Source organism: Rhodnius prolixus, unplaced genomic scaffold, assembly GCF_049639745.1.
Source record: "Rhodnius prolixus isolate KJV_2025 unplaced genomic scaffold, Rpr scaffold_1, whole genome shotgun sequence".
NCBI classification, from domain to species: Eukaryota; Metazoa; Arthropoda; class Insecta; order Hemiptera; family Reduviidae; genus Rhodnius; species Rhodnius prolixus.
The window spans coordinates 57860125-57874929 of NW_027411581.1; the positions used below are offsets into that span (position 1 = coordinate 57860125).

The following is a 14805-nucleotide window of genomic DNA, read 5'->3' on the forward strand; positions in this document are numbered from 1 at the left end:
AAATAAAATTGGGTTCCGCAATTGTTACATAATAGGCTTAATAGCAATAATTGATTTTTTCATTAAAAATGATACAAGTTATACATTGTTTTAGGATACTTGATAGTTTCTAGATAGTTGGAATTGCACAGTTAACAGCCGTTTGTGTGCAAAATATATAAAATTAGATAAAAAATAATGAACGAAGAAAATGAAAGACAATTAAATGAGTAAAACGTATTGAAGGAAACAGATCTTCAAGTACTAAATACAAATACTTATTAATAATAGTGATGTTATACTTTATATTTGGATTTTAGTATTGTATCAGTAACATCTGGAAGCGAAAGTACCAAATTGTGAGTGCAATATAAAGAAAGCTTAATTAACATTTTGTATTTTGATCTTTATTAATTAAAAAAAAATATTTTCGTTCGTAATAACTGGAATATTTTTGCTCTCGGCAGAATATCCTTCCAGATAGAAAGATACTGGAAATCCACTGATAAGCCTTTTATCCTCGACGATTTTTTTTAATGGTTCCAATTTTCCTTACAATTTGGGATTTTTGAATACTCACTGGTAGTCTATTTGTCTGAAACGGTATTGTTACTTCTGCAACAAGGAGGATCTGTCCCGTCTCTTTCAGCAAAAGGCCTTGCAGAGATCAGAGATCTTGAAGGGCTCAAATGGACTATCTTGAAGAATTATTAAAATTACTATAATGATAAATTAACTTTTATTTAAACCAAAAGAAATACAAAAAATTAGGTCATCAATTTTCTTCCAAATACATGTTTTTAACTTTAATCTCAAAACTGTCCTTAAGGATCATTAATACTTGTTCCTGGATCCAGTCAACATCTTCCTGAGGGCAATAGTCGTCCAAACTGGATCTGAAATTAAGTGAAAATATACTTATTATTATCCCGCATACACAAAATGTTAATTTTTTTTTTTTTTTTGTTTACCAGTCTTACACAGTTGCTGTACTGCGCATGACCCAAACTATGTAATGCACCAGCTAAAAACTTGCCTTTGCTTGCCACAATAAAATAAACCTTATTGACTGAGTGAAATCCTTACGAATTGTTAGAGCCTCAAGAAGAAAAGACTTGAGCCTCTTAAGACCGACTTTAAAAAAGAAACAAATATCTAAGTAGAAGTGGCTCTGCTTTGAAAATCTCCAAAACATAAGAAACACTTGTGCAGGCATTTGTCCATCTGGCCATTCCCATTATATCCAGGTTTGGATCGATTAAAGCAAGATACGTTTTTCAAACGTCTTTGGAATCAATCGTAGTACAGGGAGGACGATTTTTGCGTGCTCAGTGAGGAATTGAGAGACCATGTGATTGCTTCTGCCTCAGAGAAGAGTATGATTTATCTATAATGAAAAATTATTATTATTGCAGATCATACTGGTTCTTCACTGTTCAATGGCGACTGGAATCATGCCGTTCTGGACTTTGTTATCTCATTAAAGAAACCACTGCTCCTCATGAACCAAAGCAGAGATGCTCTTCTGAAGTGAAGGACATGAAGGAAGTATTGGCTTATGTCCCAGATTTCCGATTTTATCAGTCTAACACGCCTACGCTGCCCCAATCGCCTTTCCCTTAATGTTACTTCTTTTTCTACGAAAGTTTAAGATTCAGTGATGAACATAGATTTAAATTTAATAATTAATCCACCAATCGACATTCAGTTTCGTCCTGTATTTCTAATAATCAGCTGGTTGTCTGGTAGTTTATGGTACTACTTTGTCTGATGTGAGTAAGGAGCAATTTTTCAATCACTCCAAAAAGTAGATAAAAATACATCAAAATAATAATTTTTTATTTGAAAAGAATCTATTTTTTTGTTTATCAATTATCAATTTAATAAGTAATTGCCACACTGCAATCAGTTTATTGGATGTGAAATTATCCAATTAAATACTTATTGTACGATAACTTTTTATTCGATAATTACTAGATAATTAACTCATGCATTTTTTTTGTTGTTTTACAATCGCAATCCTTTATGCACATGTGCAATTATCATAGAAAAAAACAGTCGTTTATCCTACTCAAAAATACTAAAAATCTTATCAGAATTCGTTCTATTATCGTTGAATATTACACCAAATTTATATAAATTGATATCAAATGAACCAATGGGTGATGCAGAAATAAAGAATTGTATCGGCTTCCAGTTATTGAGTTTCGAAATTTTTCCAATTCAACTTTAATCGATGTAGAAGGTATCGAAGGCACCTAGATGGAACAGATTTACAGATATATATCATTATCACCTTTATAGTTGTAGGCGCAACTTTCTGCTAAATCGATAAATCTAGATCGATCCAGATCAAGAGGAATAAAGAGATAAAAAATATTTAAGTAACAAGAAAAATTAACAACAGTTCTATTGACCTGCTATAATTAAGTAGAATGATAATCTTTTAAAGAAATAATAATAAGTTGCATCGTTAAGAACCTTCCCTTGGCCTATTGCGGAAGTTTCCAAGAGAAAATTAAAAATTTATCATCCCTTTGTGCATTGCATATTAAGCCAATCTAGTTGTAAAAGAAAAACCTGATTTTATTAATCATTAAAAATGCAACACATTATGCAGCTGTAAAATACTCACCTTGAAATAGTAATAACATTAGGCTTACAAGGTAGCTTAGAAATTAGCATTCTAAGACTTTGCAATAAAGTTTCAATTTCCGGAACAGTTGAAATATGTTCAGGTAAATCTGTATTATCCCAGGTACAGCCAGCATCGTGTATCATTTCCCAGTCTATCTGAGGTGGAATGTACATTTGGCGCACTCTTTCGGCCAACGCTTTCACATGAGGCCATCTGTAACAAAAGATGAAGCAAAAAAAACTGAGCAATTTACCAAAAAAATTTGGAAGAATTTTAGTGTCAAAATAGGCTTCTTTCTTCATTTGAACTACAATTTTTCACAAAAACTTCGATCGTAATTAGTTTAGCACAGAAACCGGTTTATATTGAATTTCTATTGGCTTTCCTCTACTTGTTTGTGTTATTTATCAAAATTAACAAAGCGATGACAATGATCTAGCTCGCTAAATATTAGAATCAAGAAGTTTAAATCTTCTGCTTGTATTGGGATTTATTTAAAACATTCATTCAAGTCTCTAATTAGAATTTCTGTGATTGTTAGTGGGTTTTTTGAAGCCTAGACTTAGTCAAATCGCTAGAATGGAAATGGCATTTGGTGCAAGAATTCAGGCTCAATTTGCTTGCGAGTTAAAATGTTTTAATTCAGCATCATGCTAGATCTGAGCCCAGTTTACTTAATATACAAGATTAACTGCAACAACTGACTAGCATCGTTCTCTGGACAGACTTTACAACATTGGAGCTGAAAGAATAAAATACAAAGAAGAAGTGAGATAGACATAACAGAAAGGAGGCGTTAATGACCGTAGAAGATGATGGGCCGGAAAAAAAAACTACAGAAAGGAGAAGGGAAGGGATTAGCTATGCGGTTAGCGTATTGGATTCCCACGCGGAGGTCCCGGGTTCGAATCCAGCTGCTGACCCTTAGATTTTCTCTTCCTAGGAGCTTCTTACAGCTCACTGCCCGGTGATGGACGGTGTTGTCTGTAACGAGCGAGAAAGGAGAATACTGCTGCGCTAGCTTTCCTGCCATAACCCTCAATCATCGCCGCAACACCAACAAATCTTGAATTATGGTAACCACTTAAAATAACTACAACTTTAAGTTTAGCGAATCTAAGGTTAACGCGGAGATCAAGCAGGTTCGAACCCAGCTGTTGGCCCTTAAAGCTCACCTTAAAACTCGACAAAATGATCCTATCTTAATTAATTTCAAAATAGATACAATAAGTTAATCAAGTAGGCATTTGGCAATCACCTGATTGCTTCCAAAACCGAGTATAACCTCTTGAAAGAATCACACTCTCTTCTGAGCTCTCCACTGTATCAGGTCAGATATACAAGGGGTAAGGACACATATCCGAGTCAAGCGTTTTAACAAACAGACAAAAACATGTTTTGAAGATCCATTAAACTAGAGCTCAAAAAGTAAAAGAAGTTCAAAAAGGAAACGTAGAAAAAAATTAAGCACACATAAAGCTCAACTTCGTTATCTTGATTATATGTATCATAAAGCAAGTTCAACTAAACGTTCTCATCTTCATTTCTGCCACTTATAAAAGAATATCTTCATGATTTATTTATAATTTGAATTTAGGGTAAACTGGGAGGAAGTTTTCAACAGCTAATCCATCCATATTGACATCCTAGAATTGTATAAGAGATAATACTGATAACAAAACTGGAATCATAACGGACGAAGCGGAGGTCCCAGGTTCGAATCCAGCTACTGGCTCTTAGATTTTCTCTTCCTAGGAGCTTCTTACAGCTCACTGTCCGGTGATGGAAAAAGTAATGACGTTGCTAGACTGTTTACTAATGGTGTAATTATACTTTGTTATTTATCCAGTTATTTAAATAAGTACACCTGTCTTAGGCCACTAATTTATTGGCTGTCATAATAATTAAAATACCCAGAAAGGTGAATGACCAAATAATATCATCTAATTAACTGATCTCTGTCATCATCATCTTCTTCCTACCATCTAAGCAAATGATTAGCTTAGGAATGATTATCTTTTACTTTGATAGTTAGCTTCTGACCAGGCGATTAGTGAGATGATCCTGTTAAAGTAAAAGCTATTTAGCTATTAATTCGCTAGTAGGTGCTGGAGTGATGGGATACCAGATAATTAATTCAGGTGCTACTTGGATGCAGATTTTGAGCTGCGATCTATTTTGACACTTTAGATCACCTGGAAGGATAGACCACTGGTTTCCAGGCGGAAGTTTATGTTTTTCACTGTTGTTCGAGTCGTATTTCGGGTGAATTGATTTCCTACTCAAATACTCTCAACTTAGTATTTTACAAAACGAGTGAAATGAGCACAAAATGTTCAGGAAAATCAGGTTAACCAATCCTAGTGTATCCAATCTTGCTGGCCCATTACAATGCTAAATTGTGGCTTACTCAAGAATAAATGGAACCCTTCCTGTCCTAATAACTTGTCCAAGCCTTCTGCTTTTCCCTTATTCCTCTAATCATGAATCTCCAGATCACAAAATTGCTACATGAAGGTTAATCGCTATATCGGTTCCACTAGAGCCTATCTATTCGCCACTTTCAATTGCCTTCTATCTCTGTAAAACAGGTTGACAAAGAAATGAGCTACAGATTACTGTTCTGAGCGGAGATACTCATTCCTACTATTGCCCACTAAGTTTAAGCACCAACTCGACTTACTCAAAGCGATGAGCATAGCCACACAGCACTTAACTCAATAATCTTATCTCTCAAGATAAGAGAAGTTTGAATATTTCCTTCCTTTTTCTTCGATCTTCATAATCACAAAGTTGGTTACAGCATTATGTTGTATATTAATTCAAATATTGGTGGAATTCCAATGTAATTCTATAAATGGGAATTAATGAATCATCATTGTAACTTGAAATAAGTTCAATTAATTCTCTGTGACATATTTTATAAATGCATTATCTATTGTTACAAATAACTTCAACTAGGCTATAATTGATGTTAAATGCATAACAGCAGGCAAATGTATCAGGTTCTCATTACTAGTAAAGTTTTAATTTTGTTCTTTTAAATAAATGTATAATTAAAAACCACAATTATTTTTTTTAAGGCATACTACCTATTGTATATACATTGTATTGTGTATATAACATTCTAAAATCACATAGAGAAAATTTAATTAATATTTTATTTATTTAAAATTAAATAAGTTATTAATAAAGTAATTAAGTTTATAATGGTTATGTTGCAGTTCGATACAAACATAATTCTGTTGAATACAGTGAGCAGTGGAGTATTATACTATTGGTAGCTGTAGGTTGGCAACAGTAGCTGTAAGAGATTGAACGGTACAGAGAGAGAATGCTTTCTAAAGCTAAGCTTGCAGGGTAACTAGATCTCCTATACATGGTGTTAATTATTAAAGGTAAACAATGCATGTTTTGTTCTCTCCACCTGTATAGCCGTGCTATCTGGAATAGTACAGCCTCTCCTCTCTCTGTCTCTCAATATTTCAATCTCTCTCTCTCTTACTCTACCTTCAAGCTAGGTTATCCAAACTATGGAGGGCATCGTCATGCACAATACTCAATATATTCAATCCATTTCGTCATTATCATCCACTGAAATTACTTGTTACTTTCTCCGTCATCATTTAGAAATATCAAATTAACTTTCCAACCAGAAAAATGACCACCCAAATTGAAGAATAAATATTTTTCATAGAAAATAGATAGATATACGTAAATGTAGATAGTTGCAAAATACTTCTTAAAGTAACGTTAAAATATTCCTTTTATTTCCATTTATTGGTGCAAATTTGCCCAGTCTCATAGTTCATAGTTCATTTTAGTTGACCTAGTAAAATTTAGTTAGAGTTTTTCTACTTCCTATTCTGTTGTTACTGTTAATTCAACTTCATTCAACTTCTAGACGATGTGGACGTTCATAACTTCATGGAGGATGGACTCCATTGCCAATCGATTGTCTGAGGCGATGAAAACAATTGATGAATTGTTCATGGTGCAGCTCATGGTGAGAAGGAATTCTGAGGACAAAACCTGAGGAATATTTTTTATATAGACCATTGATATACAGACAGCTTGGGTTCAAAAAGTACGAACGGTGCCACGTTCAGATACCATAAGATACCTAAGGGTTCCTCAAGTTGATTTTCACTATCTACGTGAAGGGCAGAATTGATAGAAATAAGGCATCTATAGAACAGCTGTTTCAACTCTACTCAACGGGGATTCTTTTTTTTTTTAAAAAAAGAGTTCTCGCTCTAAAAGATGGTGGTACGCCCATTGCTGCTTGTAATACCAAAATTTCAACATTCAGGTAACCCAAAATAAGTTCCAAAGGTTTAAGCCAAAGGCTTTATGAAGTATTCCTGGGGTTATTCGAGCTAAACCGGGTAATGTGGATACGGTGTGGAAGGAAACAATATTTACAGTTTGCAGAGCAATGTTTTTTTCACATTTATTGGCCAAAAAATAGAGATTGGCCTCTATAAATCTGACATTAGGTACAGGGACCAAGTGGGTTAGCAATAAGAGAGCCTTTTTTTAAAAACTGAATAGCAATGATCTGAAAACATAATGGTATTTGAGGGTCGTAGTTGCTGTATACTTAAACTCTAGTTTAAATTTGAATGAAGTTATCTATTTATCTATTCGTAACTGTGACGGAAGTGAGGACCAGCCTCTTCCAGCTAATTTCTTTGATGAAAACTGAACGTTAAAAGAAAATTTCTTTATTAAATTACTTAATTACGGTAAGTCCTGTTCTCCTCATTTTTTTAAAAAAGTTTTTATTTCCCGTAAGAAAGGAATAAAATGAAAATCCAAGATCTAGCTAGTTTATGTCGATGTGACAGAGCAGTCACAAACATGTCGATAATGTTTTCTTCAACTTCAAGCAGGGCTGAGCGAAGGGCATAAGGGCGCCCCGAATGTAGAGAGGAGAGCGGAAAGCAAGACTCGGACTAAAATAACGACAGAAAGCTGCTCTCTTTCTCGCTCTCCTTACTTTTCTCGCTCTCTAGAGTACTTCTTTAAATCTTGCGATTATCGATCTCCATGTAGAATAGGAAACAGAGCACCTCTGATACTTTAGACAGAAATAAATCAAACTTTTTATCTAACTGGTTTTACTTAAATGGGTGGAGTCAGTCTTCTACTGTAGTTAAAGACCTCCATTCCAGGACGGAGACGCGAAGTGGTGGAGAGTGGGTACGCCTTCTTGCAAATCTTTTTACGGGAGTTTACAATTTCATCACCATCAAACTTATTCCACAGTCCAAAGTATACAATACTAACGTATACATCAATACTGGTCTATCTCTGATAGGGGGATAAAGAGTTCCTATATACCCAGTATTTGCATGGAGATTATTCTAAAAGGTTTTAGTGGAACTTTAAATCAAAGAAATTTAAATATCATTTCTTTGCGATCATTAAACAATATTTTTGTATAATGTTAATAATCAAACCGGTAGTCAATTTTACTAGATTGAATTTAGGAATTTAGGGAAGTTAATACTTTACGCCTGTAATTGAAAGTAATTCTAACAACCCCAGATTCGAATCCAGGCTGTCTTCCCTCAGATTTCCTCTTACTAGAAGACTGCGAATGTCTGGTGATACTCAATGTTCGTTTGTAATCCTATCCAAAAGCCTACAGTGCACTGAAAATAAGGCTAAGGGCGCCAATGAACTCAGATGTTGATGCGTCTTAAATTGAAAAATAATGATAACATAATATTATTTAGGTTACCCACTTTTTAATAAAAGAGTACGTCAGCAACTTCATTTGAGAAGGTGCAACAGCCAAAGCAAGAATCAGGTACAGCTGAGATTAGAAATAGATTTAAATAATTTCTTGAGGAATTTTAACGTTCTCAAGAACTTTCAAACAGTTTTGCTAGTCTTTAAGCGAGACTACTTTTTAGCAATTACAATTTACAATAACAATTTAGCACTGATACAACAAAAAATTAAGTTACCTTCATCTTTTTAAAGACTATATGAAATTTCTAGTACGTCTGTAATACCTTAAGAGAATCCTTATAACTTCTTAGCCTAACTACACGACATCGGAACTACTTCAAGCGTCAACTCTTTTTTGAAATTAAACACATTTTAGAAATCCAATAGATAACTTCTTCAATACTTAATTATTGAGAAATAATCAATAAATGAACCACTGCCAAAAAGCCACTTTTGGAAACGATAATTGTCAATACATATTTTGAAATGTTCATTTTCTCTGTTCTATCTTGATAGAAGAGTTGTTGGTAGCGCTTCTTGTAAACTAGCGACCATTTTCCTGGCTGAAGTTTAGACGGTTGACGGTACTTAAGAGAGCTGGCACCTAAATGGTCAGTCTAAGTGGTCTTTATCCCCCAAATTGGAGCTGGATGATCCTTGAAGGCTGCTTGAAGACATTTCGAGATTATATTTTTAAGTTGCAAGAGTCGCCGCCTCAAGCGCGGCGGCGCATTCTTGAAAGAAAGGAAAGAGTGGTCTTTTTAAGCCCTTATTAAAGTTTTAGCGTCTTTTTACCCTTGTTTAGTGGAGTGGTTCGAAACTACTTTGCACACAGATTTGACAAATGTCATTAGAGTAAACTAGCTCTCAGGGAAGATTACTAAATTTTTAGCAATTACTCAGTAAGAGAGGAAAAGACGACTAAGTGATATTTCTGTCTTTAACTTTTACGATCAAATTAAAGGCAGAGAGCCGTTACGAAGGTAACCAAACTCTGAACAAGAAAAAAAGACGTAGCAATATAAGAATAAAAGATTTGGTTACATATTCATAAAAGTTGGTACCACCTCCATCACCAAAGAAGATGCATTGTTCCTTTTAGCAGGATGAAGACGACATTTCCGTTTTGTATATTGTTTCTTATACAGTCCCATTGTTATAAAACTATGATGAAGGGAAGTTCCGTCTCATAGGGTGACATGCAAATCTAATAGCCCTTAGGGTTTCTAATATATGCGTGAGAGAAGGCGACGTTACCATAGTTTAAAACTATGCAAATAACTAACAGCCAAAGAAACTGAAATAAAAAAAGAATGAAAAGAAAAGAAAATTTAATTGTTTAAGTGTTGTATGTGTTCCTTTATATAAAAAAAGAAGTTCACAAAGAAAGAAGACAGAATGAGAAGGCTAGGACAAAGTGTATTGTGTCATAGGGACCATATATGCTAATAAGGGCTGGCAGTTATTTACCTGTGTATATGTCCTGCCTTAAGTGTGAATCTGCATGAGACAGCATTGTCTCACAGTCTCTCGCCTCTGACTGACTGTGCACCATATTATTAAGGCGGGCGTATGCAAATATCTTGAAAAAGGAAGGTTCTACATTGTAGTTTTATAGCATTGTATTAGCAAGAAACTGCTATTTCGATCTCGGGAAATCTTTTTTTTTTGAAAACAATTATCTTCTTCCAAGTAACAATTAACAAAATTTCAGTGGTCCATTCTGAATTCTGACTCAAGGCAAGCGTTAATAGAACAGTTTTTAACTCATCTAAACGTCTGTAAGTGCCGATGTTATTATCTACGTGTATCTAAAAGAAAAAGGGGAAGAATTAATACATTTTGCATAATTGTTAATTAACACGCCCTGAAGTTGAACTCATTTATTATACAGTGCTAGAACTAATAGAGATACTGCAAGAACTCCTATTAATAATAGTTATGGAGTGCCTCAAATTGGGATATTGCCTCAAAATTGAAACTCCAGGAATATAAGGTAACATGTCCAATTACTGCAGAAGGATTTCCCTCTTTAAGAATTGAAGATCGCCCCAGCCAAATTTAATTAAGTACCGTCTTCTTTGTTGAAAAGAAACTTATTACTAGTTATCACCTAGACAAACGGTTGACATGGAATCCCCATACTAGACTGAAAAGACAAGAAACTAACCAACGCTACAAACTTCTCGCCAGACTACTTGACAAACGATCGAAACTTAACCTAGATAACAAAAGACTCTTATATCTAATAATGTTACTGCGACCCATTTGGTCATACGGCATCGAAGTATGGGGATCGACTAAGCGTTCTAACTCACTACGCCTCCAGGATTGCAGTCAAAAATACTTCGAAAACTTCTTAACGCTCCGCTCTATGTATCTAACCTCACTATCCATAATGACCTCAAAATCCATTTCATTACAGATCTTGCTAACAATCGTTTTCTCAAATTTCATTCCACTCTACAGCTGAGCTCATGCAAACCCTCATAGAACACCTATCTTCCTCCACATTACCAGGTAAACCACTAAGGCTGGTAACATAGTGGAGCGGCGAGCAAAGCGGCGATGATAGCGAAGAGCGAAGCGGCGTAATCAAACACAAGTTAACATATGGGACCGCGCATAGTGGCGAGCAAAGCGAAGATAGAGCAACTCTATCTATTTCTAGTTTTTGTTTTTGCCGCTTTGCTCTTCGCTATCATCGCAGCTTTGCTCGCCGCTCCACTATGTTTCCAGCCTTAGGAGATTGTAGAGAAGATGGCCTCGTGATCTACTCTTATCGTGAGAGCAGTATAGCAAGAGCACGTTACTGGAGTGACACCACTGGGTGCCTTCTCCACTCGTGATTTTCTTTTATTTATTTTTATCAGGTACCAGATTTGCTTGTTGCAACAATCGTTGCCGTGGTAAATTCCAATAAAAGATTAAAAAAAAAAAAAAATCAAAACTGTTATGTGGTTTCTGCCCCTAATTACAACAATTTCTGACTTTAAAGTAACTAAAGAACTAGCACCTTCTTCCCAACAGACTAAGAAGATGTCGTGTTGGGTGGATGCGTAGATAATTTGTGTTGGGATAATGCGTAGATAGACTTACGTACGTATCCGTTGATTATTTCAAAATCAACCATACTTTAAAAACTTGTTTACAAAAAAAACCATTGGTTTGGTACTAAATACAATCGACTACTAGAATACCCTGTTTATTGATTGAGGCCACTTTCATGTTGGGTTTAATTCTGTAGATTAGTTAAAACGGGTAAAATAATATGGATTTCTCCCTTCCAACCAACTTTGGGCCTCCCCTATATACGAGTATTTTCCAGGTTAATGTGGGATTATAACTGGTGGAGATTCGTTAGGTCGCTCGCCCTCTAATGGCACTCATGTAATAATATTTAAAAAACAGAAAAAAAATCCAGCGGTTTTTCATGAAAATTACCTTTACGCTGGATTGTGCGAATTGTGTTTGTTTAACTATTTAATTTTTTTGTTTTCACGCTTTTTTTTTTGCGGGTGAGAATAAAATTAAGATTAAATGCAGAATCTGGATGTGCAACACACACAATGAAGCACCTCCCATCTTGGTAATTTATTAAGTCTCATTGCCCAATTGGAAACTGTCCTTTACATGTTGCCCAAAACAACCCTGAAATCTATTTTTCAGTAGATATTTTAGAGAAACGTGATGTGATCGGAGAATTGCCAGAGAACAGTTGAACACTTATCCACCCTAGTCGCTGCATCCCAGTTGTACCTTTTTCTTCTCAACAAATTGCATCCATTGCTCCTGACAGCCCGCTTTAATTTATCACTGCATCTCTTTCTTGTAGCGTTCTATCCAATTTAGTCAATCTAGCACCTGCCAATCTAAGTTTACTTATTTTCACGAACATTGCTATGGGCGGCACTTTGGTTAGTTCAAAAATTCTGTACAATTGTGTGCTTTTTGTTAGGAATTGTGTTCCATAAAGGGTCATAAATGTGTTCCTTAGAGTCCCACCCTCAAAATGTCCCTATTTTTTTTTTTTTCTTTTTTTATTCAAGGCGTGACAAAATCTAGTTTATTGGCGTCCGCAGCTCTTTTTCAGTGCAATGCCGGTTTCCGGACAGTGTTCTCAAAGCTACAGACGACACTGTTCATCAACGGATTACTGAGCTGTAAGTAGCTTCTAGCAAGAGAAAAATCTAAGGGCCAGCAGCTGGATTCGAACCCGTGATTCCACGTCGAAATCCAGGATTCGCTAACCACTCAGCCAATCACCTTCCTTCCCCAGTTATTGTCGTCAATTTAGGCAAGTCATCATACATTCTGAATCATATATTACATTTATTGTAGTAGCTTTATAAATAGGGTTAACTATTGACTCCTTAGACGCCTTACGTGTCTTAATAAGTTTTTTTTTTAAAGTTCACAGTAAAATCAGTAACTAAACACATTGCTGAAGCCAGCGTCACATTATTGGTGAAATTTACGGTGACCCAAGATAGGCAAAGCCTCCAATCCTTTCAAGAACACAGCTTTGAACTTAGAGCGAGTCATAGCAGCGGATAGCGAGCTTGTTGTTCTTCCACGGAAAAGATTCCTCAACAGGAATCGAGCACTGTCATCAGCTACAAAAGGACCTATTGGTACTTGGCCTCTCTTTGAAGTAGAAAAACTCCGTCACTCTATTACAGCCATTTGGTCCCGGTCTTGTCGAACTGCACATCGTTATAGTTGAAAATTGAGACTGGAAATTGAGAAAATCTTTGCGATAATGACCATCGTTTAATGGAGATCAGAAAGTCAGTTAATGATACCAAGCTGGACATATCGATTCCAGCATTATCAGCTATCTGGATCGATTGCATCAACATCGGCCTATCAGGCTTTCTACAGTCAGAAGCAATTTCTCAAAAAAAAAAAAAGGATATTGGACAGAATTTTGAAGAATGTAGGATTTAGATAAATTTCTATATCACAATAATGGTGCAGTAGGTTCCGTTTTATGAGGCAATATCGGTGGCAAACTTTGCCTAATATATTTGAGATTTTCCGAGAGAATTGATGATTTTGATCAAGTTGAATATTGATATAGGAGAGAGCCTTTGTTAATCCATTTTGGTTATTCTTCTCCATTCGGCCCTTATATTTTTTGAGAAATGTAAGCAGATAGTTTGGTAAGAATCCCAAGTTTGTGAGAAACTTGTCGGTGAGTGTATGATACCAGGTAATTTTTTAAAACCTTCTCACCAATGGTTTAATTAAAAACTGAAACTAAACATCAGCCGAGGGAGGGGTCGCTATTCTTTGTGCTAAATAAATACAATTCATTTACACAATAACAGCATCTCCTTTTCTCCTTCTGCCATATAGAATCAGGTTAGCCGCAATAACCCTTTTCTTTTTCTCAAACCTAAAACAGTATTATAACTAGTTGAATATGCAAATTATGGAACCTTAAGATGAAACAATTGGGGGCAACATCTATCAGCCTGGTTAAAAACCAGTTACACACACACAACATATATGTGAAAGGAGGGTACGGACATGTGAGATCAGGGGCTCCAATTTTATTTTGGGGGGTACTTAGTCGTATCATCCCCTCCTTCAACTTCTTCTGTGCTTACGTGAACTTGATTTAGTGTTCTATCGTACCTTAGATTATGTGCCAGTATTAATTACAGACGGTGTTGCATAGTTTAACAGAGGATTTCGGTAGTTTTTGGTTGTTCATTATGGCGAAAAGAAGAATTGTGGTTCTTTAATTTAATGTAAGTTTTCTTTGTCTACTAGATCATTTTATTGGAAAAACATTTTCAATTTTAACCGTCATTAACCGTAATTTAACTCGTGGACTTGCCACTCATGGCAATGCGAAAACTGCCCATGAACAATGATTCTGCTCATTTCGTCAGTCGGTGATTGTCCATTTTTCCCTAGAATGGTAGAACATTACTTGTCAAGCGATTGCTTCCCTGTATTCCTTTCATCATCTCAATAGTTCTCCTCTGAATGTCTCTCTTTATAGTACCACATTCTTCGGGGGCATCTGGTTGTTCATTTTTACTGCCTTCTTCATCAACCTCTTTTTGTCCCCATACCGAGTCCGGCGATTCCTCCCTGAAATTTGACATACTTATGGCTATTAAATCGCACTTAAGTCAGTTTCGTTGTTAAGGCAACCACAACAACGCTGTGAATAAAAACGAGAACCTAGGCTGCAGCTGTGATTTCCCCCAACAAATAAGGATGCTAATCTGCCCTTTCGGGCGCTGAAAAACATTCATCCTGGCGTTTCTATTTGATTAATTGATTTTGCCGAATCGTCGAGTGGGTTAAAGAGGTACCATTACCACGATAGGTTTATTTTGATCTTTTTGAAGTGATCTTAATGCTGTTATAATAATATTCCAAATAATACTAATTATACCAAATAATAGTAATAAACAAATCTTTAT

At 35.5% G+C, this 14805-nt stretch overlaps 1 protein-coding gene across 3 annotated transcripts in view; it reads right to left on the minus strand.

Moving 5' to 3' along the window:
- Window positions 1-699: 699 nt before the first annotated feature.
- Window positions 700-14805, minus strand: part of MESR6 (misexpression suppressor of ras 6) — a 906147-nt gene continuing 892041 nt past the window's right edge. For all 3 annotated transcript variants that reach the window (XM_074119813.1, XM_074119804.1, XM_074119793.1), the window contains 2 exons: window positions 2615-2830; window positions 700-875 (listed from right to left, as the gene is read on the minus strand). In XM_074119813.1, the coding sequence (XP_073975914.1) occupies window positions 755-875; window positions 2615-2830 (337 nt within the window). In that variant the 3' untranslated portion in view covers window positions 700-754. The remainder of the gene's footprint in view (window positions 876-2614; window positions 2831-14805) is intronic.